The sequence below is a fragment of the Dermacentor variabilis genome, chromosome 6 (genome assembly GCF_050947875.1).
Source record: "Dermacentor variabilis isolate Ectoservices chromosome 6, ASM5094787v1, whole genome shotgun sequence".
Classification (NCBI taxonomy): Eukaryota; Metazoa; Arthropoda; class Arachnida; order Ixodida; family Ixodidae; genus Dermacentor; species Dermacentor variabilis.
This window is the reverse complement of record NC_134573.1, coordinates 190462952-190485456: the sequence shown is the minus strand read 5'-3', so window position 1 is coordinate 190485456 and position 22505 is coordinate 190462952. Positions and strand designations below refer to the sequence as shown.

Below are 22505 nucleotides of genomic sequence, written 5' to 3'. Positions count from 1 at the left end.
AGGCGTGGCCATACAGCCAAAAAAAATAAAAAAGCAGCAAAAAAATGAGAACCTACTACGTCATTTCCGCCACACTTTTCTCCTAGCGCGCGGCGGGGGTAGGGCCTCTCCTTAGTTTCCTTCCTCCGTGTGGAGGACAGACGACAAGGTTCGCGCTCGCTTTGAAACAGTTGGTCGTCTGTTCTTGCTTTTCTTCGCTTGGTCATGCATTGTGGGTGAGTAAAGATGTAATATGCGTGAATGGAAACATTTTATGAAGATTTTACTTTGAGAACGCGTTATTTGCGTAGCCATATCCACGTTTTAGACGAAGCCTCTTACAACACCAGCCAACACGAGCCTCGCAGACACATATACCGTCATTCCCATGACGGCACGGTGCCCCCTTATAATAATATTTGGGGTTTTACGTGCCAAAACCACTTTCTGATTATGAGGCACGCCGTAGCGGAGGACTCCGGAAATTTTGACCACCTGGGGTTCTTTAACGTGCACCTAAATCTAAGCGCACGGGTGTTTTCGCATTTCGCCCCCATCGAAATGCGGCCGCCGTGGCCGGGATTCGATCCCGCGACCTCGTGCTCAGCAGCCCAACACCATAGCCACTGAGCAACCACGGCGGGTAACGGTGCCCCCTTAAGAAACTCCCATAGACGGTGGCGCCAGATTACCCGCTAGGTGTTATAGTGAGAAACTCTATGGGCACCACTGGCCTCCTTGAAGCCCTTGGGTTCAGCGGGAGCAGCGGTAAAGCAAACAGGTCCGCAATAGACATCAGTAAGAGGCGATTGGAGGATTGGTGGAAGAAAAGTAGGGAAACGACAAAAGACGGAGACGTACAAAAGCACAGTTCGCAATAGGGTATCAGAAAATTTGGACGTGGTAGTTCATAGTGTTTTTTTTTTCATTGGTTAACTTAGGTAGGATATTAGGCAGCATACACTCTAAGAGCAGTTTACACCCTTTGGCTTGCCCCTTCTGCCACACAAAAATAATCGTCATCTGCCTTGATGCGTTTCCTTTCTTTATCGCTGCAAGCCCGGAACTTTCCAGTGACGAACGGCACGCGCGTTATCAGAAGGGGCACTCCAAAGGGTGTAAACTGTTCCATGCTGATAACGCGCGTGCCATTCGTTACTGGAAAGTTCTGGGCTCGCAGCGATAAATAAAGGAAACGCATCAAGGCAGATGACGATTATTTTTGTGTGGCAGAAGGGGCAAGCCAAAGGGTGTAAACTGTTCTTAGAGTGTAGTAGCAAGAGCTTGGTGGCGCAAGCCACCGCCCCGTTCCGAAGGGGACGCTCATAACATCCATCCATCCATCCGGAAACGGGGTTTTGCACAGTATGGCTAGGGTGGCCACCCTAGTATGGCCGTTGGCTTTACTAAAGCCCCTCCATACACGTTTCCGCCGATGTCCTTTTGCATAGCCGGCCAATACATTAGGGCTCTAGCTCTCGCCTTTGCCTTGTTCACCCCGAGGTGCCCCTCGTGCACGCGGTCCAGCATTTCTTTCCGTAGCTTCTTAGGTATTATTACTTTAGCGCCTCTCATAAGGATACCATTCACAACCGACAACTCTGCTGCCACCGGCGATAACTGCCCTTGAATGGCCTCACGATTCTCGAGAGTGGTCATCACTCGCCTGAGGTCTTCATCTTCAGCCGTCGCTGCCTGCAGCCTCTTTACCATGGCGTCATTGACGAGGGTTGAAAGTACGTACACAGCGTGTATGGCTACATCTTCATATTCCTCTGCCCGAGTTGAGTCTGGTGGGATCCGCAGACGTGACAGCGCATCCGCCAGTAGGAGCTGCTTTCCAGGCACGAACTGCAGGGTGAAGTCGAAGTGCATCAGACGCAAGAAAAAACGCTGAACACGAGGGGGCATTTCATTCAGTCCCATTTTCGCAATAGCTAGAAGGGGCTGATGGTCTGTTTCTATGGTGACATGAGACCCCACGATGAATTCTCTGAAGCGTTCGCAGCCGAATGTTGTTCCTAGTGCCTCCTTCTCAATTTGAGAATACCGGGTTTTCGCTTGCGTTAAAACACGCGAGGCATATGCCACCGGTCTCCAACCCCCCTCATGTGGAGGAGAGCAGCACCCAAGGCAAAGTTGGACGCATCGGTTGACACTTTAGTGGGCCTCTGAGTGTCGAAAATGGCCAACAAGGGGGCAGAGGATAGCATGCTGCACAAGTTTTTCCATTCCTTGTCATGTGCCTCTGTCCACTCGAATTCACTGTCCTTCCTCACGAGGGAGCGTAGCATGTGTGTTTTTTCAGACAGACAAGGCAAAAACTTTCCGAAATAGTTTACTGCGCGTAGGAGTCTTTGCACCTCCTGTTTGCACGTGGGTGAGGGCATGCTGGCTACGCATCGCACCAGATCCGGATCGGGCCGTATTCCTTCTTTAGAGAGGACATCACCTAGGAACTTGATCTTGTCAGCGGCCACTACACACTTCTCCGGGTTAAGGGTAAAGCCTGCAGTCTCAATTGCTCTGAGCGCCGCCTTCAGTCGGGCGTCGTGCTCCTCCCTGGTTGCTCCCCATACTAAGAAGTCATCTATGTAGACTCGCACCCCCGAGAGGTTGTCCAGGGCATCACTCATGGCTTTCTGAAAAACCTCCGGCGCTAAACTCAGCCCAAATGGAAGCCTCAGGAACCGGTACCTGCCAAACGGCGTGCTAAACGTGCAAATGCAGGACGTATAGTCATCTAGAGGTATCTGGTAGAAGCCTCTATTAGCATCCAGTTTGCTAAAATACCTGGCTCCGGCCAGCTCTGCCTCAATGTCCTTTCTTCGGGGCAGCTCGTAGTGCTCCCTTCGGATAACCTCATTCACACGCCGCGGGTCCATGCACACTCTTAATCTCCCATTTTTCTTAGTTATGATGACAAGCGGGCTTACCTAATCAGTTGGGTCCTGCATCCGAGTTATAATGCCCTCCGCCTCCATGCGGTCCAACTCCTGGCGCAGGGGCTCCTTCAGTGCGTGTGGCACCCTCCTCGATGGTAGCGCTATAGGTTGCGCATCGTCTTTCAGGCTGATCCTGTATTTCCGCCTCATACATCCTAGGCCACGGAATAGAGCGGGAAACTCTTCAATAATCCGCTGCTTGTCCATTCTTTCCTCTTGTGACACGGACCGGACTCGTGCTATAAAGCCGAATTTCTCACATGCCTTGGGTGCCCTGGAGATACTGCGCCGCCTGCTTTATTTTGACCTCAGGTGCTCTCCCGAGGCCTCCGTTTGCCGGTTACATGTGCCCTCCTGGAGCAGTGCTTGTAAAAAATCCAATGTATCGTCGCGACGAAAAAAGCGACTCGCGACTTATACAACACCAGACAGAACATTGCCCCTTCAGACACAGCGATCACCAAATGCGGCGTCCGCGCCCACTACCGCACTGCGCGCCATGGGCAGACAGCGGCTGAGCGTAAACAAACTCGACCGCACTCCGCAATGCCGGCATGTCTAGGGGTGTTCTACTAACTCTATGTCTAGGGGACAAGCGCAGGCACCTCCTCCGTACTGCCTAGGCAGTAACTCTATGCTAAGCAGAGTCATAAATTCAAGGAGCAAAAGCCCAGAGATTTTCTCTCTAGCGCCTGCGCAAAAACGACTGCGCAAAAACGGTGTCACGGGCCCGCCCGGACGTTTTACTCGCATCTGGTATCAGGCCGGCCCGCTGGTTCCATAATATCGTCTGCTCGCGTCAGCTCTCGCTCATTCACACCGGCGACATGAGGAGGTCGCGCGACCATTCGTGACTCGCGACCAAAAAAGCGACCAAAGGCGAGTGATGTTCACACCGGCAAGCCCGGCTGAGCGCGACCCACAAGCCGCAATCCCGGAGATTATCGTTCTCAGCGAGAACTCTCGGAATCTACGCGGAATTTGCCGCGACGAGGGAGGAGGCCGGACATGAAAGATCACTTCCGGTGTGCTGCTAATTGGTTTATCAGTTTTGCGACCACGGTCGCGCGACTGAAAAATTGAACAGCGAGCGACTGGCCCAAAATGGTCGCTTTTCGAGAGAAGCGACCATTTGCGACCACTGTCAGTCGACGGTGTGAAACGCTTTGGTTTCCTTGTTTCGATCGTCATGGTTTGCAATTGTTTTGTAATCCGATTGCATGCGCGACGCGAATTCTGTAGTACTATCTGGAAGCCACGCGGCACCAGCGATTACACTGGAACCGTCAACGACCCGCAGATAAGATTTTCGACGATCACCGACTCTGCTACATGTTTCTCCAACTTCTTTTTCTCAATATATCGCGTAATGAGAACACGTATAGCACTGTGTTTAAATTTCACATTAGGGAGTATCGTAATTGTCGGTGGATTTTTTAGTTCCACAATGGTTTCGAATATCTGCCAGAGAACAGCTATCAATAGAGCCCGTGTCCAATTCACGAAGTGGCCTATTGCCAGGTCTTCAGAACGCGCAGCCAGATCACCAGATGCCAGTTTTCTGCCACATTTAGTGTTACCGTATATGGCTCCTGCAGGGAGGCACATAAGCGGGGGCCATATGAACTCTTAATATAGTTTTCAGAGTTCTATTGCAGTGGCGGGGGCTTATGATGCGGCTTAGCGTGGCCATGCCGGCTTTATCTTGAAAGTGATCTGCGGCGGGTACAAGAGAGTAGGCAGGCAGAGTATACTGATGGCTTCGTATGCACTATCCTCTCCCCGCTTAGTTCACGTTGAAGCAAGAGGCAGCACGAAGGGCAATGTGCTCGCTGCTCTTTCTCACACCAGCGTTTTGAGAGAGAATGTCCGCGTTCATTGCGCGAGATGTGTTTGCTTGTGCGCGCATACCATGCTTGGCAATTTAGTTAGCAAGCAAATGTTCACAAGTTTATACAGCTGATAAAACAGCAAGATTCCAACTGGTGTTGTGCATAAGTTGTGGGGCACAGTATACAGTGCTGAAATTGGCATCGTAACTAAGTTGGTGGCTGGGCGCGACAATATTTCATTAAGGATTTTCTTTTACTATGTTGTAACAATGCGTTATTATTTCGTATTATTGGCGGCTCCTCCAGGACACAGAGCTAGAACCATATGGACTGGTCGACGAGCTGGAGCTCGCAGAGATTTGTATGCAAACACCCCCTGGCATGCTCTGGCCTCGGCGGCCCCAACCCACAGACCACCCTGCTTTCAGCTTCGATCACCCCACTACCCCTTGGGTGCCCTGGAGATGCTGCGCCGCCTGCTTTATATAATCTGAGGTGCTGTCCCGAGTCCTCCATTTGCCTGTTATATGTGCCCTTCTGTAGTAGTACTTGTAAAAAGTTCAATCTGTTGCCGCGACGAAAAAAGCACCTCGGAATGAAAGAAGCACCCTCGTGACTTCTGCAACACCAGTCTAGGCCCTGCTGATAAAACTACTACCCTTGCTTCATATAGCCGTCTTATAATTTGCTATCGCAGTGACACTTTATTAGTCTTTCGGGTGAAACTGCAACATTTTTTTCCCCCACTACATCCTCTCTGGCATGAACCAAAGTGCATGTCCCTAAAGAACTGATCAGGACCCAAATAGACAAGTTGTCAAGGCAACTAGTTTTGTTGTGTTGTCTGCAATATTGCAGCACCTGATAATGTAGTAGTAGATATAATGCAATTAAAAGACCATACACCTAGCACTACCTTCTTTATTACAGACCAACATTACGAGGTTACAAAGTGAAATGAGGCATGGCAAGTAATGTGACACTAGGTCTATTTATTTGAGACATGGACATTGGACAACACAATGACTTTGTCATGCTTACACGATTAAATGTGCGGATGCTTCGAGGGACATGCACCAGAGGCGTCTGTTTGGTGCATTGGCATTTCTCCACAACTGCCCAGACAGTCATGTAAACCAGCTTGTGAAAGAGAGAGCACATGACTGTGGGAGCCAGCAGCAGACAGGGCAGAGCGGCAGAATGTTTGCCACACCAAAACTAAAACCCTCGTTTATTAGTATCGGCGTGCACGCTTGGCTTCCATGTCATAATCTCCACGGTCCAGAACATCTCTGCGCATCATCATGTCTCTGAGGCCTCCAGGTGCACTTCTGGTGCCATTCATGGCACCTGCCCCCATTGATGGCTGCGGTGGCTGCTGACCAGGGCTCCCTTGCCCGGCGATGCCTTGGTCAAACCGGGACTGCCGCTGCTAGACAAACAAGACAAGTGGACAATAAATGTGTGACAGTGAGTTACATTGTTGATTAGCTTGGCAGAAAGGAACAGCATAAAAGTGAAACAAGATAAGCAGAAAGAGAGAAAATGAAAGCCCACAATAGCCAAGAGGCATTATTTAGGTTGCTTTTTGCTGCCCTGTACAGCACTTACTGTGTCGCTGCAATAAAGAACAGATACTAGTTAGCACTGCAGAGGATTATGTGCAGAGTCAAAGGCTGCCATAAACACAAAATAAAATACATTTAAGGGATGTGGCGAGCTAGTACACCAGTTCATCAGGTGAGCCTGTGTGCTTTTCAACAGTGACTTTTTTTTGTGTGTATGTGTGTGTGTGCCAATGAGAAGGTCATCACAGGCTCACAAACTAAGTGATACTGGAGTAAGTGTTCCCCATAAAGCAGTGAAGTGTGCACTTGCCTTATGAACCATTTTCAGAGGAGAGCAGCTCAAACGCACTGGTGAAGCAACCATTCTGAGCATTTCTCTTTCTAATGCACACACATAAAGATACTTTCTCTTGACACTGTGCACCAAATACGGGGGGGGGGGGGGGGGGGGGCAGAGTTTTCTCACTCACATCATTTGAGGTTTCTTTTGACTTGCCTCGACCTTATCACTTAAAATTTTATTGTAGCTTATAGCTTACTGCCTCATTCTTGGCACGGACCCGCACGGATTTTAATTCATACTTTGCTTTATTTCTGAAAATCATGACAATAGGAGAACAAGCGTATTTAGAAGTACCAGCAGCGTATGCCTCATCAGTCTTCTTTCGCTCCAACATTGTTTTAAATTTCCACTGCAAATACCATGCACATACACAATATACACAGGACAAAGTTTCCTATATTTTTAAAGAAGGCAGCCAATCAACAGTTATTTCTAAATGTACGAATAACTAAAGGTATAGCTTGGGGATGGAAACATCGTCACTTACATGCAGATGCCATAAAAATATACAGGGTGTCCCAATTAACTATCATGCAACCAAGATTTAAAGAAAGCAATGCGTTACTCGAAGAATACCTAGTGCATATTGTTTCCAGTACAGTGGAGTAGCTGCCAGTAATTTTTTCATTACTGATATTTAATTGGGTAATTGTAATTATGTAACTCGAGACATACTATCATAATTATCAAGGCGTCAATAAGGCACTTGTAGGCACAGCCAAGGGACATCTAACTGCAGTATTTTCAGCGACGCACTAATTGCGTACTAAATTTTTCTGACATAATTAAGCCCTGCGAAATATGGTGAATACCACGTGACTGTGCTCCGACCCGCATCATAAAGCAGCGCCCTCGAACAGGCTCCTTCTGAATTAGCCAGAACGAAATGAAGGAATTACAGAAAAGATCATTGCCCAAACACTCAGAACAGATGGTTAACCAGCGAAGCTGAAACGTGCGGCCCTGGTGTTTATGACTGGGTTAATCCCGACGGTACTTTAAATGACGGCTTGGTAGGCTGCAGGATCCTTGGCACGCGGTTGCTGCTTGCAATCGGCTGCATACGCCTATTCTTATGCCCGGGCCGCAGCATCGGGACGGCGTAGACGAGCTCGTTCCCAGTTCTACTCGCGGGGTTGATTGAAAGCTGCCTGCTCCTCAGGAGTAAGTATGATGCGTGGCCTACCCATTTCGGAGCCAGAAAGAAATTGCTGTGCACCCGCTCGGTTGCGATGGAGAGCAACGATGTCACTACTGGCGTAGTGAATTGTGCGCCTCTTTGTCTATATTTCTTGAACTGCATCCCCACAGAAGCCGATGAGTCACCGGACTTCTTGAGCAACATCATGTGCACATGAAGAACCCAATTTTCACAGAACACCCAGGTAAATTCGCATAATGTACACCATTAGAGTGACTGCGCAATCGGCACCAGGTTCAATGTAGGGTGCGGAATTTACGCCAGTGCTATTATCATCTTCTTTGATCACACACTGACTATATACAGCGTTACGTGGACGAAATCATGGAGTGGTGGATGAGTTTCTCAGTGAAGTCCCGCTATATCACGTCTTCCACTTTTGTGGTATCAGCAAGATGGACCACCAGCACACAGCAGCACACCGAGCACGAATCTGTCTGGATGCGCCTTTTTATGCGCAATAGATTGGAAGGCACGGGCCTGTAAATTGGCTGTGCATGTCCATTTGGGGTTATGTGAAAGACCGTGCTTACATGATCGAGACAGACGTAAGATTAGCTCGAGACAAGGATAATGAATGTCTGCCGTAAAATTTGAGCGTCGGTCATCAAGAAAGCCACTGAAAATGTGATAAAGTGGACTCAGTACTGCCTAGCTGCAGAAGGAGACTTATTCCAACATGTCCTCTAGGCAGCAGCTGGTGTTAAACGGCGCTTACACATTCGTAGATAATAAGGGCCCACTAAAATCTGATGTATCTTTTGTTCATTTTTTGTGCAGGCATCCCGATTGGGAATTCAGCTACATTAGAAGTGGTTATTTACTTTCTTGAACGCATCGGTTTTGCCTTTTCTAAACACGCGGGTCGCTTTCCGGTCTGTTTATTCTGCTTTTATTTTATGCTATTAACCTTTTTTTGCCGCACATACACACTCATGAAAACTAAAACCGTCATTTCAATTTGGTTTGGTCTGAAGCAGGTTTCTGGCACGCAATATACCTGCACGCTGTCGATGCGGTGCGAGCAAAGCCGGGATCTTGAGACATGCTATGCCTATTACATTGCTTTTCGCGTTTTGTGTGGTCAGAGCGGCGCTTCGCCTATCAATGTGATCAGTCGGCCTTGAGAGATGGATGATAAGTGTGACGTAGAGAGGAAGGGATAGCTGCAAAGCCGCGAAGCCAGCTGCTGATGCTGCTTCCGTACCATCATCAAGGTGGTGCACTGTCTTTTCGGGTTTGCGATATGCAAGTCAGTTGCTTTCAAACAGCTTATTTGAGGGCACTGCTTTATGATGCGGGTGGAAGCGCAGTTGCGTGGTATTTTTCATATTTCGTAAGGTTTGTTTGCCAGTCGGAAAAAAATTGCATGCAATTAGTACGTCGCAGAAAACACAGCATCCAGATGTAATTTGGGGGTGCCTACAAATGACTCTTTGATACTGATAATTAGCACAGCACTTATTGAATTAGATAATTAATTGCAATTGTCGAATGAAATTTCAGGAACGAAATAATTACTGGCGGCTCTCCACTGTACCGGAAACAATATGCACTAAGTGTGTGTGTGTGTGTATGTATGTATATATATATATATATATATATATATATATATATATATTAATGGGGTTCGGAAAGCTGGTCGGGCCGCTGTCACAAAGAATACTTTTCACATAATTTCTAAATCAAGAGCAGACCTTTCAGATAATTTGATACACTGGCAGCATTACAGTAATGTTGAGACAATTTTGTTGGAGGAAGAATATTCGGATTTGTAGGCTCTATCCTTGAGGTCATAGTTCACAGGAAGGTCAGCTACAGATACAACCTCACAGTAGTGAACAGAAAAATGTAGGAAATTTAAAAAATAAGAACCTGAAGGATAACACATGCAAAAATGAAATGAAGACATCACAAATAGAGCAGATGACGCACATAAGCCCCTAAATGTGAAAACGTCACTATGTGAGCACAGGGAGCTGCTTTAAAAGTTCGGCTTGATCTGAAAGTACATTAACAAATAGTTATGAAAATTTATATACAGCAGGTGTCACAAATTACTGAACACTCAAAGAGGCAATGGCACCAAATTTTTAGCTTGAATTATCCACTGCATGTTCAGCTACCACAATGTTAAGCCACTTATATATGGGCATTCCACAGCAGACTGGCAAAATTGCCGTAGAAAATCTTAATTACATTTTTTTTATATCGCAGCTGAGTTCTACAGCACTCTGGCAACAATGGCAGTTAATGAAATAAGGAGTATTCGGTGTGGTCAATGTGAGCTGCGCATTAACCAATGCAAACACTGGTTTAGTCTGTACTCAAACAGTATGCAGAATGCTGCTTCTGCTACGTTATTATATATAGCCATTTATTGTTAAAGCATAAAAACACCGTCTCTCAAGGCTACAGTAATGCTGAGTGTGCAGTACTACTGACAGGAAAGACGAGAAAGTCTGTGCTCATTATGAACTCCTTTCTATCGTACATTTAAAATTTAGCTTCTATATATGTGGGCAAACATAAATGCATTAAGTACTGTACGAAAGAACCAAGACTTAAGGAAGACTTATGGCACATTCAACTGATTCCTACTGTACTGTGACTTGAATTGCAACAATGTGGAGCTCACTCGAGATCAGAGCCAGAAAAGCCTGCCCGAGCTGAATGTGCCAGAGCAATCAGATCCCACCAGCGGAGACAGGTCAGCACCTATTCTGTTGTTAGCAAACACAGCGGACACATAAGATGCGCACAGGCAGAACTAATAGAATTTGCAGGAGCCACGTAACCGGAGGTCAGGCTACAGTGCCTCTAAGCACTCTTGAGCAGAAGGCCAGGTGCTCTGAATGAGCCAGGTGAATGTGTTCCAAGTGCATGAATTCATAAAGCACACCCTCAACATGTTATGTTTGACCAGTTGAATGTACCATTAACTCCAAGGAAGCTTTATTTCTACAGTCATGACCACGTTTCAAGTCAAGCCATGCTCAAGGCAAGCTGAACCATCCATAGCTTTCGCTATTGAGCTTATTGGCTTATTCAGCAGGGTGGCACAATCTGATATTGAAGGCACACTACGAAAACTGAAGACAAAGGATACAAGCAGACCATGTTGCACATTCAGTATTTGTCATGCTGTGCTAGCAGGTTTATTTTTTATTTAACAAGCCCACATATATGTACACACACATGCACTGAGAAGATGCCATATTTTACGCACACTTATTACCAGGAATAGAAGCAACCAAGGAAGTTCTGGAGCAGCTCTGGGAGCAGCAAATTCGGCACTTTACAGCAGGTTTGGAGCATGAATTGTCAGTTTTGGAGCAGTAAATACAAGTTTTGGAGCAGCTTGGTATGTGTCAATATGAGTGAAATACAGGCATATGAAGAAAAGGTGTTCCCTATTTCACTTTGCAGAACACTATTAGGTTATGGCACACCAGTTCTGCAGAAGCCCACAAGGTTAGCGAAATTCATGACAAGGAATAATTGTCCACCACCTGATTGTAGCATGAAGCTACAAAGGAAAGTCATACGGGTTTATCAGAACGACCATTAAATTACATACTGGATATGCCTACTAAATGTAGCCAAGAAAAAAAATAACTGTGGGCTTTCCGGGAACACCGCTCTCTCGATGTTGATAGGCTAGTGCTAATGCTAGTCTTTTTTTTTTTCATTGTAAAAATAACCTTCTACAAAATTTTGTATTTCAAATGAGAACCCCTTGCCATAATGCCTTATTTGCAACGCAGGTACTGAATAAATAAAAAATTGTGTACAAGCAACTAATATTTAATTTTAATGAACCAACATTTATTACCTTACCTATTCATTAAGGTGTCAATGCAAAGGTTGTGGACTACGTCAAGAAATGACCGATAACAGCGTATATAGCAACCTAGGTTTTGTGTGATCCTTTTTTTTTCTAAAAAAAAAAACAAAAAAAGCCTACACAATTAAAAAAAAAATCTACATGACAATGCATCCCCGCACTAGCAATATAAATGGTCTCAGACATAAATGTCGTCATCAGTGCATTGGGTATACTAAAAACGTGCAAACCCGGGCCACGGTCTTGTAATGGCTCGGAAGGTGAACTGTTACCAAGATCATGTTACTTCACTTTTGATAGGGACCCAAGATGCGAGCCAAAAACTGCTGACGCAGCTCTAATGCGATAAGAAAAAAAGTGTGGCTGCCCGCACCTGGTGCCCCTGCTTGACGAAGTTTGCATAAAGATTGATACAATCCTTAGTGTGCAGCATGTCGTCTTATTATTACTTCACGGGGTTTCTTTTTCATTAAAAAGGTCTTAACGAATTAAATTAAAATAAGACTATAGGGTTTTACGTGCCAAATCCACTATATGATTATGAGGCATGCCATAGTAGGGGACTCTCGGTTAATTTTGACCACCTGGGGTTGTTTAATGTGCACCCAATGCACAGGACATGGGTGTATTTGTATTTTGCCCCCATTCAAATGCGGCCGCCACAGCCAGATTTTGATCCAACAACCTCGGGCTCAGCAGTGCAACACCAAAGCCACCATGCCACCATGGCAGTTTCTTCGCAAACCCTAGGTTGTTTCAAATGCTATTGTCAGTAAGTTGTAAACATCATCCACAACATTGTCATGGCCCTCTTATCGATTTGTTCAACTTATAAATTTAGCTAATTAAATGTATTCATGCACAATGAATGAGAAATATTCACAGTCGCCATCATGAACAACAACCATCAAGGTACAGTGAACGCCATTCGCATAGTGCCCTCGCGAGATTTTTAATTCTTGGCGACCTTCAGTTAAGATAGCACAATACGGCAGCATAAGTGTGAAGTGACATGTTGGTCGTTGCATGTTTGCCAGTATTTCACATCGCTTGCAGAGAAAAAGCTCAATTTTTAAAAAAATAATAGAGGGATAAAAATGTTTACTGGCTTCCCAGTCCGCCTCGTGAACACCGTTGCCGTGAACGCAATTTCAGAGGCTTTCAGTTTCACTAAACGTTAAATTATATCCAAAATTTGGCCGCTAAGGTTGACTAAATATGAGACATTACATCCTTGGCTTGCTTTCTGTGGCGGGAAGAGCCTGATTTTGTGTGGTGTGGCTGGGCAGAATATAGTGTAGCCCGAGAGCAAATTTGAGTGACGATTGTGGTTGCCATTGGATATTTGTGAACAAGAATTTTCATGAAAGCAAGCAGGGTGTTTGTCGATGTGCCGCACTATCAACCTGGTAACCGGACGTGGTACTGGTGCGAAACAGATTTAGAATGTCACACGCATGGCGTTCACCCGTTAATTGATGCAGATGTACCAACAGGGCGCAAAATCAAGTGCTAAAATTTATAATGATACTGATGAGCTACACGCTGAGCAGGCTATACAACCTTATTATTTCAGTCTGACTTTCCTTCCCGACTGCCCCATCAGCGCCAGTTCAAATCCTATTCAGCTGGTCTGCATATATGCAAATGCGCAGCACTATTATAAATAAATTGTAATGCACTGTGTAGCATAGAACGGTTTCCATTTTCTTGTGGCCTAGCCCTTGGAGTGTTGGTGTGTTTGGTGGCACAAGCCACCAAACAGATCAAATACTGAAAAGACACTAACGCTGAAACAGATTGCTTCAGGCTAGGATTTCAGGGCTAAGTGCTAGCCAATGCATGTCTACGGCTGTGTGGTTGCCAGTGGACACGCACATCCGGCTAAATTTGGCAACTTCATTCGAAATTAAGTGTTTTGGCGCAGGTTGGCACAGCTCGATAGTTTGGCGCAATTGGCGTAGCACTTCATCGCTGTAATACACAGTATGAAGCATACACCTTCATTCCCATTTGAGACTATAGGTATTCCCGCCTTCCATTTCTGTTCACTTTATATCGTGCACATTTGTGGTACAGCTCAAAGAAAATACTACCAGTGCCCCAGCTGCACTCCTGCAAGCATGGTTCTGCATTTTCAGGGTTAAAATTCAATAATGTTTTCTTCAGATTACTTCCAACAAAAGATTCTCAGAATCCTCTTCTGCAGTGCATAAAAATAAGTTCTTCAGGTGGGACTCTATTACCAGCTTTAACATGACAAACAAAATGGTCACAGTTGCACCTTTATTGAGCAGTGCCGTCTAGCAATGAGTTTATGCACTGCAGCATGCAGCCTTTGGTGATAACCTATTGGCTTCTTTGGTTGATTGCTGCGGAGCACTATAGACGGCTCTCGCAAGCAGCATTATGTTTGAAAGAGTGTGCACCCTATATTTGGTTGGTTCAGTTTGATCACTCTCTTATTACATACAGCGCTCTCAGGCACACTAAACCTTGTCATTTGAGCAGTCATTAGGACTGAGAACGATTCTGGTCACATGGTCATCGCTGCTGTTCACAACGGTTCACCGTAATTCAGGCTCTGGTGTCCCACTGAACGCTCATTGCATCTGAACATCCCTCATTTTGACTGAAAGTGTCAGGAGCTTCGGCTAGGCTTTGAAATAGCTACGATGCGAAATCTGATTTCTGTCATAGTCACGTGGTTCTGCCTCTGGCATTTCTTCCTCTGAAAAGTCATATATTCAGCTTGCATAAATTTCTTCTGCCACTGAGTTCTAGCAACGATGGATCAACCAGACTAAGAGTCGGAGGACAGCGGCAACCAGCCAAAGATGCCACATGATAGCCAAAATACTGATGTGGTCCACTTGAACTAGCTAAAGATGGACATTCTTCCTGGCCCAAAGTGAGAGAACTTATACACATGATTGCATGTAAGGTGGTGCAGTGGGCAGCAGATATTGTGATGACAGTGTTGTTTAAGCGGGCGTAAGCAAGGCTGAACTTTGAAGCTTCAGAGTGTGAACTTTGCAGCAGAAATAGTGCCATGCACAAACACCAGTCACTGAGCTGAACGAAGGCATTTTCATCAAACGCACATGTTACGATTAATAATGTTCCAATGTATGATATATGCTGACTGTTGCATCAAATCCGGAACTCACAAGTATCCCGGCCAATGTACAATGTTACATGATGAGCTAGCCTTTGTGACAATCCTCCCGCCGCCTCACTTCTCAATTCTTTCCAAAACTGAGAGCGCATGCTGATCACAACTAACACGTTTCTAAGTTTTTTGGATAAACTAGAGCCCCCAGAAGTTTTACTAGTGAGTGTGGTTTTTTTATTTCACACATTTATTAGAAATCGTACAATGCTAACTATAGATAGCTTTTCTTGATGATGATGTGTGTGTTTTATGGTGCAGGGGCCAGGTTTGGCCAAAGAGCGCCATGACAAGTGGTAATGTTGACAATGTATTGTGGATGGTGTGCACAATGAATTCCTCATGGTAGATGTAACATGGCCGTAAAAGGGCCTAAAACTTGTTGCTGTAAGTGGCGTGGAATATATAGGTGACAAAATAATGACGTTGACTAGGTAGTTATGTGGGCTATGGCAATGGGCTTTCATTAAGACATGATGCAACAAAACATAATAATGACACCAGTTTCAAGAGAGCCCTTTAATGCAGGGCTGTTAGTCATGTGCTAAAAGATGCATGGCCAAATGATATTCAAGTTGTCGGTTTCGGCTAAAAAACCTAAGACTGTTTGCAGATTAAAAAGCGGTTCATCGCTAAGACAAAATGCAGGGTGAAGGGGTATATTCTCGCGATATGCAGAAGGGAAATACTTTTTCCTCTCTGTTTCTATTGCAAGGCACTGAATAAGAAAGAACATGGAGAACTGTCAAACAGTTGCAGCACTTATTACAAGTCGGAGGATCACCCCCAGTCAAGAGATAAGAGTGAGTACCGTATGTGTGGCCTATTCTTAATTGGCGAACAAGTACTTCCTTGTACCGTGCTGTTTTCCCACTTATCCAGTTCCCCAGTTTTGGCTTAATCACATGAAGCTTATTCATTGCTTGTGTATCCCACTCGCCTTGACAATGATCCCTCAATTTACGGTGCAGAAAAGGCTTTAGGTCTGTGGCAGGGATGGGAATATTTCCATCTTTAATGCTAAAGCTCACTGACGTAGCCATTTCGTCAGCAGCTACATTGCCTTCTATACCCCTGTAGCCAGGTACCCAGCATAATATAGATAGCTACTCATCCCCCTCCCAATTGTGCTACAAAAGCAAGAGCATAAAGCAGGGAACAGAAAAAGAAACCCTACTCTGCAGTTACTTCTCCCCATTTGTTTCAAGGTCATTAAAGCTTTTTCACTCATTATGGAGAGGACGACATGGTGCACTTAATGGCTATGCAGACAAGAAAGCAAGAATGCAAGGATGATTGCACAAGAATTTCTTCGCTCATCATTGTGTCATTGCTTCTTCAAGGCTGTTCTTGTAGATATTTTTTACACGCACCACCATATTGTTACGCTGCATGGCAGAGCTGAAGAAGAGGAAATAAAAGAACTGCACACGGTGCAGAAAATGCCCGAATGCCCGCAATCTCGTCTATATGCCCCCTCGATCATCTTGTAAATAAATCCATTCCATCCATAACAACTTTGATGGACGGTGCGGGGTAAACGCTCCGATCAACCTTCTTCTAAGCATCCTCCAACAAAGTTGGCGCTTGCTCGGACTACCGCCTGAAGACACGGACATGAATGAACCACAAGCAGCTGGAGGCAGTAGCCATGACACAAGCATGCAAGATGATGGTGGGCGCCCAAGGCAAATTATCTGCTGGATCACTCACAAACAACCGCACACTTCTTCCAGCAAAGCTGATGAGGATGTTGACGACTGGCTTAAGTATTATCAAAGGGTAAGCGGTCACAATGGGTGGAACGCAATGGCGGGACTTCCTAACGTCGTTTTCTTTCTCACCGGAACCGCACTTCTCTGGTTCCATAATAACGAAAGCACGATGACAATGTTCGTTGACAAAATCAAGAGCTGTTCGGAGACTCATTTTCAATACGAAAGAAGGTTGAGCACACGCTTTCGCGTAGAGCACAGTTGTCCAGAGAAACATGCACAACTTACACTGAAGTATTGAAACTTTGCAGAATTGCGAACGCGGGCATGTCAGATGAAGATAAGGTTGCACATCTTCTGAAGGGCATCGCTGAAGATGTCTACAATTTCCTTATATCAAAGGCAGACCTGCAGACTCTGTCTGATCTCAGACGTCACTGCTGTCCTTTTGAGGCACTGAAGACGCCTCGGGTATTGCCAGAGTTGGGTAGACTTGACAACGTGACCACGGTTGCAAGTGTGGACGACTCCTCCTCCCACGACATCGCCTTGTTAGTATGTCAATATGTTAAATAATTGGCGCACTTTCAAGCACAAGGTGGAAGAAGAGACGCAGGACAGGAGTACCCCGAATGTGCACTTGACGTGCGCTGTCCTGAACAGCTGGTGATTTGCCAACTACAAACTAACAGTGAAATTCGGCCTTTGCATGATGAAAGCGTCCGTGTCGACACAATGGAGTTCCAGCATCCTTCGTGTGCTTTCGAAGGTCGTCAGACCGCACCAGCCCAACGCCTTGGTCCCCAGTACAGCCAGCCCCAGGCCCCATTTTACGACTATCCTGTGTACCGCGAGCCACCTACTTGCTTTAGCTGCAGTATCCGTGGACATATCACCACGTATTGTCGCGGACCGTGGCAGCAAGTTTCGGGCATACCAGATTATCAATCTGAAGGCCAAGACAGCGTGCCGTGGCAGACCGCTTCGCATCTTCGATGACAACCGCGTGAATGTGCATCCCGGCGTGAGTCTCCAGCTTCCGACCGGTCTTACTTCTCCTCCGACCGGCTATTATTGCTCGCCATCACCTCGCCGTTGCTCATTTTCACCAGCATCCCAGCTGGGAAACTAGCTGGTGCAACCGATGAAGGTGAGGTTGCGGGACGGTCAGGTAGTCCTCCACCAGTCGCCATGCGCAAAAACAAAGTGTGTGTCTGTGTTGATGGTTTAAATACTGATGTCTTAGTCAATAACGGTGCTACAGTTTCTGTAATGAGTGTTTTGTTTAAGAATCATCTGGGACACAAAGTGATGTTTGTGTGGGACCAAAAGACTACTTTTCGTGGAGTTGAAGGCGAACCGCTGCGGCCCATTGGAATTTGCTCAGCTATAGTAAGTGCGGGTGGACAAGATTTTCCAACTGAATTTGTTGTTTTGGAACACACCACTCACATCATCCTTGGCATTGACTTTCTTGGTGAATTTGGTGCAATGTTATATTGGTGTGTGTGTGGGGGGGGGGAGGTCTCTCACCCATGCTCTTGGGACAAAGGAACGACAACACCGTAGTGCAAACAATCACAAGGGCATATATTGCACCTTCCATAGAGCAATGCCTGCTAGCCGAGTTGCTATCCACAAAACATGCCGATGGGCGCGCAACAAATCAAAAGTCCGACTCATCGCGACCGCGTAGCAGAGACGGTCTCGCAGAAGCATGGATCGGGGCACGCGCAGCACGGCACGTCCATACTGCTTGCTGTCCCGAACCCAAGTGAGCAAGCGCCTCGTCTTTCGGCGCCCAAGTAACCCCGCCTGTCGGCAGCGTAAGCAGCGCAACACTCGCGCCATCTCTCGTGCTACGCCTCAACCACTCCGACCGCCGCGGGCACCAGGCCACGCCGCGAAGCCGGATTACAGGAGATGCGCTATGCGGGAAAAACATATCGGGACGCGTGAGACTCGCGCATCCCACATTTCCCCAACCTTATATCACTACATATTCCGGCGAAACATGTCACACGGTCTAACATCAACGCGTGCTTCGCGAACAAGGTAGTACATGCAACATTGGCCACGCCGAGGAAATGTCCACACGCTGTCCATAACATGCGAGCTGACATTGTCCCTGGGTACACCGCTGGCGTCCGCCGGTCACAGCAGCAGCTTTGCAGACTCGACGGCATGATTCCAGGCCAGGACTCCGGAAACGACGACGCAGTAGTCGGTACGAGCAAGCGTCGCTCGCGCCGACGTGCCCTGCTGGCAAGAGCCGCCGTAGATGTCGGTGATCGCCGGCTCTTTTGTTCGCCGGCAAAGTCGCTGCGACGAACTGGCCATAGCATCACCATCGCCCGGGGTGGCTCGATCGTAGTCCGGGGCAGCAGCGCAGACGATGTGCAAACCAGGGGTGACTCTACTCACACTGCGTACACTCAACACACTCGGCAAACACTAATGTAGTGCAAGGGAGAGGAATTCTGCATGTGCATCGCCCAATTGGTACGATGTTCAACTCGGCTAGCAAAAGATCGGGTGGCTACGCAGTTGCGAAGTTCACGTGAACGAAGCTCGCTTCCTTGAGTCGAACGAGTAATTTCAATTCGTGCGAGGCTAAATAGAATGAGGGAAGCAAATCGCAACACCTTAATGCCACGGTCCACCAGGTTATGTCCCTCCACGTGCGACAGGCAGATTTGTAAAGCCTTAGGCCTAAAGCGTCGCTACCCTGACAACCGGCATCCAAAAACAACACCCAAAATGAGCGCAAAACAGGCAGCCGCGAGGAGACTTCAGCTCTGTGAGGTGGTCCTACTCCGCTTGGTGCACACAGCATCCGAGTTGACGGCGCCCACCGTCCCAGACGGTGTCGGAGCGCCCGGTGCCAGGCCGCAATACCAGTCAGCCCGTAGTGGCACCCGTGGCTCGCGGCCACCCGGCTCCCAGAGCCGCGACTTCATCCGAGTCAGAGAGATAGAAGCTATTTACATAAGAAATTCGGATCACCCACGAGGCTTCCGTACTGACTCGCTTCAGGCTTGGCAATGCTCTGTGGGCGCTGAGCCTCGCTCTCCCAGGATGCAGACCACGTGGCTCTCGTACCGACGAATGCCATTAAAAAAAACACTTGCGAAAAGGCTTAGCATGTTGACATCTTCAAACACACTACAGCCACCGTCGCCTCGCTCAAGAAAGCATGCCGCCAACACTAGCGATCAAAATCCGCGCTAGCCCTACGCTTCGGTTCAAACAAAGGTCTCGAACGAAGCAAAACTGTTAAATCTATTGTCCGATGGCCCAAGAGTTCCACGTTGGGCAGCCAGATGTGGAGTTCTCACACCCTTGCTCTTGGGACAAAGGAACGACATTACAGTAGTGCAAACAATCACAAGGGCATTTATTGCACCTTTCATAGATCAATGCCTGCTAGCCGAGTTGCTATCCACAAAACATGCCGATGGGCGCGTGACAAATCTAGAAGTCCGACTCACCGCGACCGGACAGCGTGCGAATATGTTCGCCCCATGCTGGATCCCAACGCCTGGTCGTTCGCGTGTACGGTCACGCGAACGGTGGCGCGTTCGAAGGTGGCCACGCGATACATTCTCGCAGAAGCTTGAATCGGCGCCCGCACGGCATGTCTGAGCTGCTTGCCGTCCCGCCGCCAAGAGAGCAAGCGCCTTGTCTTTCGGCGCCCAAGTAATCCCGCCTGTCGGCGGCGTTAGCAGCGCAACACTCGCGCCATCTCCCGTGCTGCGCCTCAACCACTCAAACTGCCGCGGGCGCCATCCCACGCCGCGAAGCCAGATTACAGGAGACGTGCTATGCGGGAAAAACATATCAGGGGACGCGCGAGAGTCGCGCAGCCCCACAATTGTGGGGCTGGTGAAATTTCTCTTCGAAGTCAGGTGATAACACCCATACCAGCAGTATCCGGTGTGGACAAGCACAGCATATTTTCTGTCTCACAATGTCCTTTTACTGACTCAGACAGCGGCATTTGTTCCGGTGGCTTCGAAGCATTGCCCTCCACAAAGCTGTCATGGTTTAATTGAGCCGTACTCCCTTCCGTACTCCCTCTATGTTGAAGAAAAATGTACTGGTTCCTCGATCCATTATAGAATGTTAGATGGTGGTGCTCACATGTAGATGGTGAACGTATCCTTGGAGCAAGTTTTACTGCGGACAGGACACAAGCTGGCCACCTTTGAAGGACAAGTTGCTATCCTCTTCAGAGCGGAAAGAATTGCAAAAGGTCCTCATCCACTATGGGCCAGTTTTCGATTTCGCCCAAGATGAGCGTCCTATTTCGCTTCCTGACTCGCAAACGCAACACCGCATAAACATGGGCCAAGCGATGCCTATTTCTCAGAAGCTGTACCGAGTCTCTCCCACAGAACGAAAAGTAATCGCTGAGCTAGTTCAAGAAATCCTGCGGAAAGGCGTTGTCCAGGGAAGGCTTGCAGTCCGTGGGCAGTTCCAGTGATACCAGTTAAGAAAAAGGACAGTACTTGGAGATTCTGTGTTGATTATCGAAGACTTAACGCAGCCATAAAAAAGGATGTATACCTTCTGCCATGCATCGATGATGCTGTCGATTGCCTTCATGCAGTCTCCTACTTCTCCTCCGTTGACTTACGATCGTGATACTGGCAAATACTGATGCACCCAACAAACAAAGAGAAGACTGGCTTTGTGATGCCAGATGGTCTCTTTGAGTTTAATGTCACGCCTTTCGGTTTATGCAATGCGCCAGCAACTTTGAAAGGTTTGTGGACACAGTGCTGCGCGAATTGATATGGGAGATCTGCATGTGCTACCTCGATGATGCAATTCTTTTTGGCAAAACAGTTGAGGAGCACAATCAGCAACTTGGCGTCGTACTGGACCATATACCATACGCTGGACTTGTTTTAAACTCAAAGAAGTGAGTGCCAGACTCGTGCTCGGTTTTCTTGTGGACAGAGATGGTATTCGACCTGACCCTGAAAAGATTGCTGCAGTGCGCGATTTTAGCCAACCAAAGACAGCAAAAAACCTTCGTAGTTTCCTTGGCCCTGTTTGTATTTTCGCCGGTTTGTTAAGAACTTCGCCCAACTTGCTCACCCACATGAGTTTCACAAAGACAATCCCTACGTATGGACTACAGGGTGCGAGGACGTGTTTTGTCAGCTGAAGTATTTACTGTAGTGAGAAATATGGGTGCCAGCAGAAGACAAAGAGGAAGAAAATGGTTGTTGTTGCTCGCACTCGCCCCGCTCGGCTGTTGTCTCTTTCTGCGCATTCATATAAAACGCCGAGCGCATATAGCCTCAAACATGTACTATCAATTGGTGGAGGTGCGGGGTATCAAAAGATGGCGTAATGTGGCGAACGCGCCTTCACAAGTGGTAGACCATGCCGAGATGCGTTGGCTGTTGGCAAGCAGCTGCATTAAGGGGGCGATTATGGACGCGAAATTACCGTATAGTGCAGAATATAGGTCGAGGTTTTTTCCAAAAGATATTACTGAAAGGTCACCCCTCGACTAATATACCGGCCCTTGGCCCAACATGAATAGTCGTCTGGCAACATGTAGGAGCGCAGACCTTTCGGCATCCGCATCGTTATCGCCTCCTTGGTGACCGACGCGGCCTACGCAGTTGGACCGACGCCATCTTCCCTTTTTGTGCAGCGATCGTTCCTGGTGTTGCTAATTTCCCGACAACCCGCAAAATGAGTACGAGTACTCGACGTCAGTTCACCGCGGCGTTTAAGAAGAAAGTCATCAAATATGCTGAAATGCATGGGAACATGTCTGCCCAGCAGCAATTCGGCGTGTCGGAAAAGCGTCTGGTACTGGCGAACGCAGAAAGTCAAGCTGTCTGCCTGCAACGCGCGGAAGACGTCTTTTCGCGGGCGCC

At 47.3% G+C, this 22505-nt stretch overlaps 1 protein-coding gene across 6 annotated transcripts in view; it reads right to left on the bottom strand.

Annotated features, from left to right (window-relative positions):
- Positions 1-5728: 5728 nt before the first annotated feature.
- The window catches only part of LOC142585996 (splicing factor, proline- and glutamine-rich-like), a 120489-nt gene continuing 103712 nt past the window's right edge, over positions 5729-22505 (bottom strand). For 3 of the 6 annotated variants that reach the window (XM_075697180.1, XM_075697178.1, XM_075697182.1), the window contains one exon: positions 5729-6188. In XM_075697180.1, coding sequence (XP_075553295.1) covers positions 5991-6188 — 198 coding nt within the window. In that variant the 3' untranslated portion in view covers positions 5729-5990. The remainder of the gene's footprint in view (positions 6189-22505) is intronic. The other 3 variants (XM_075697181.1, XM_075697179.1, XM_075697186.1) reach the window with 2 other exon arrangements.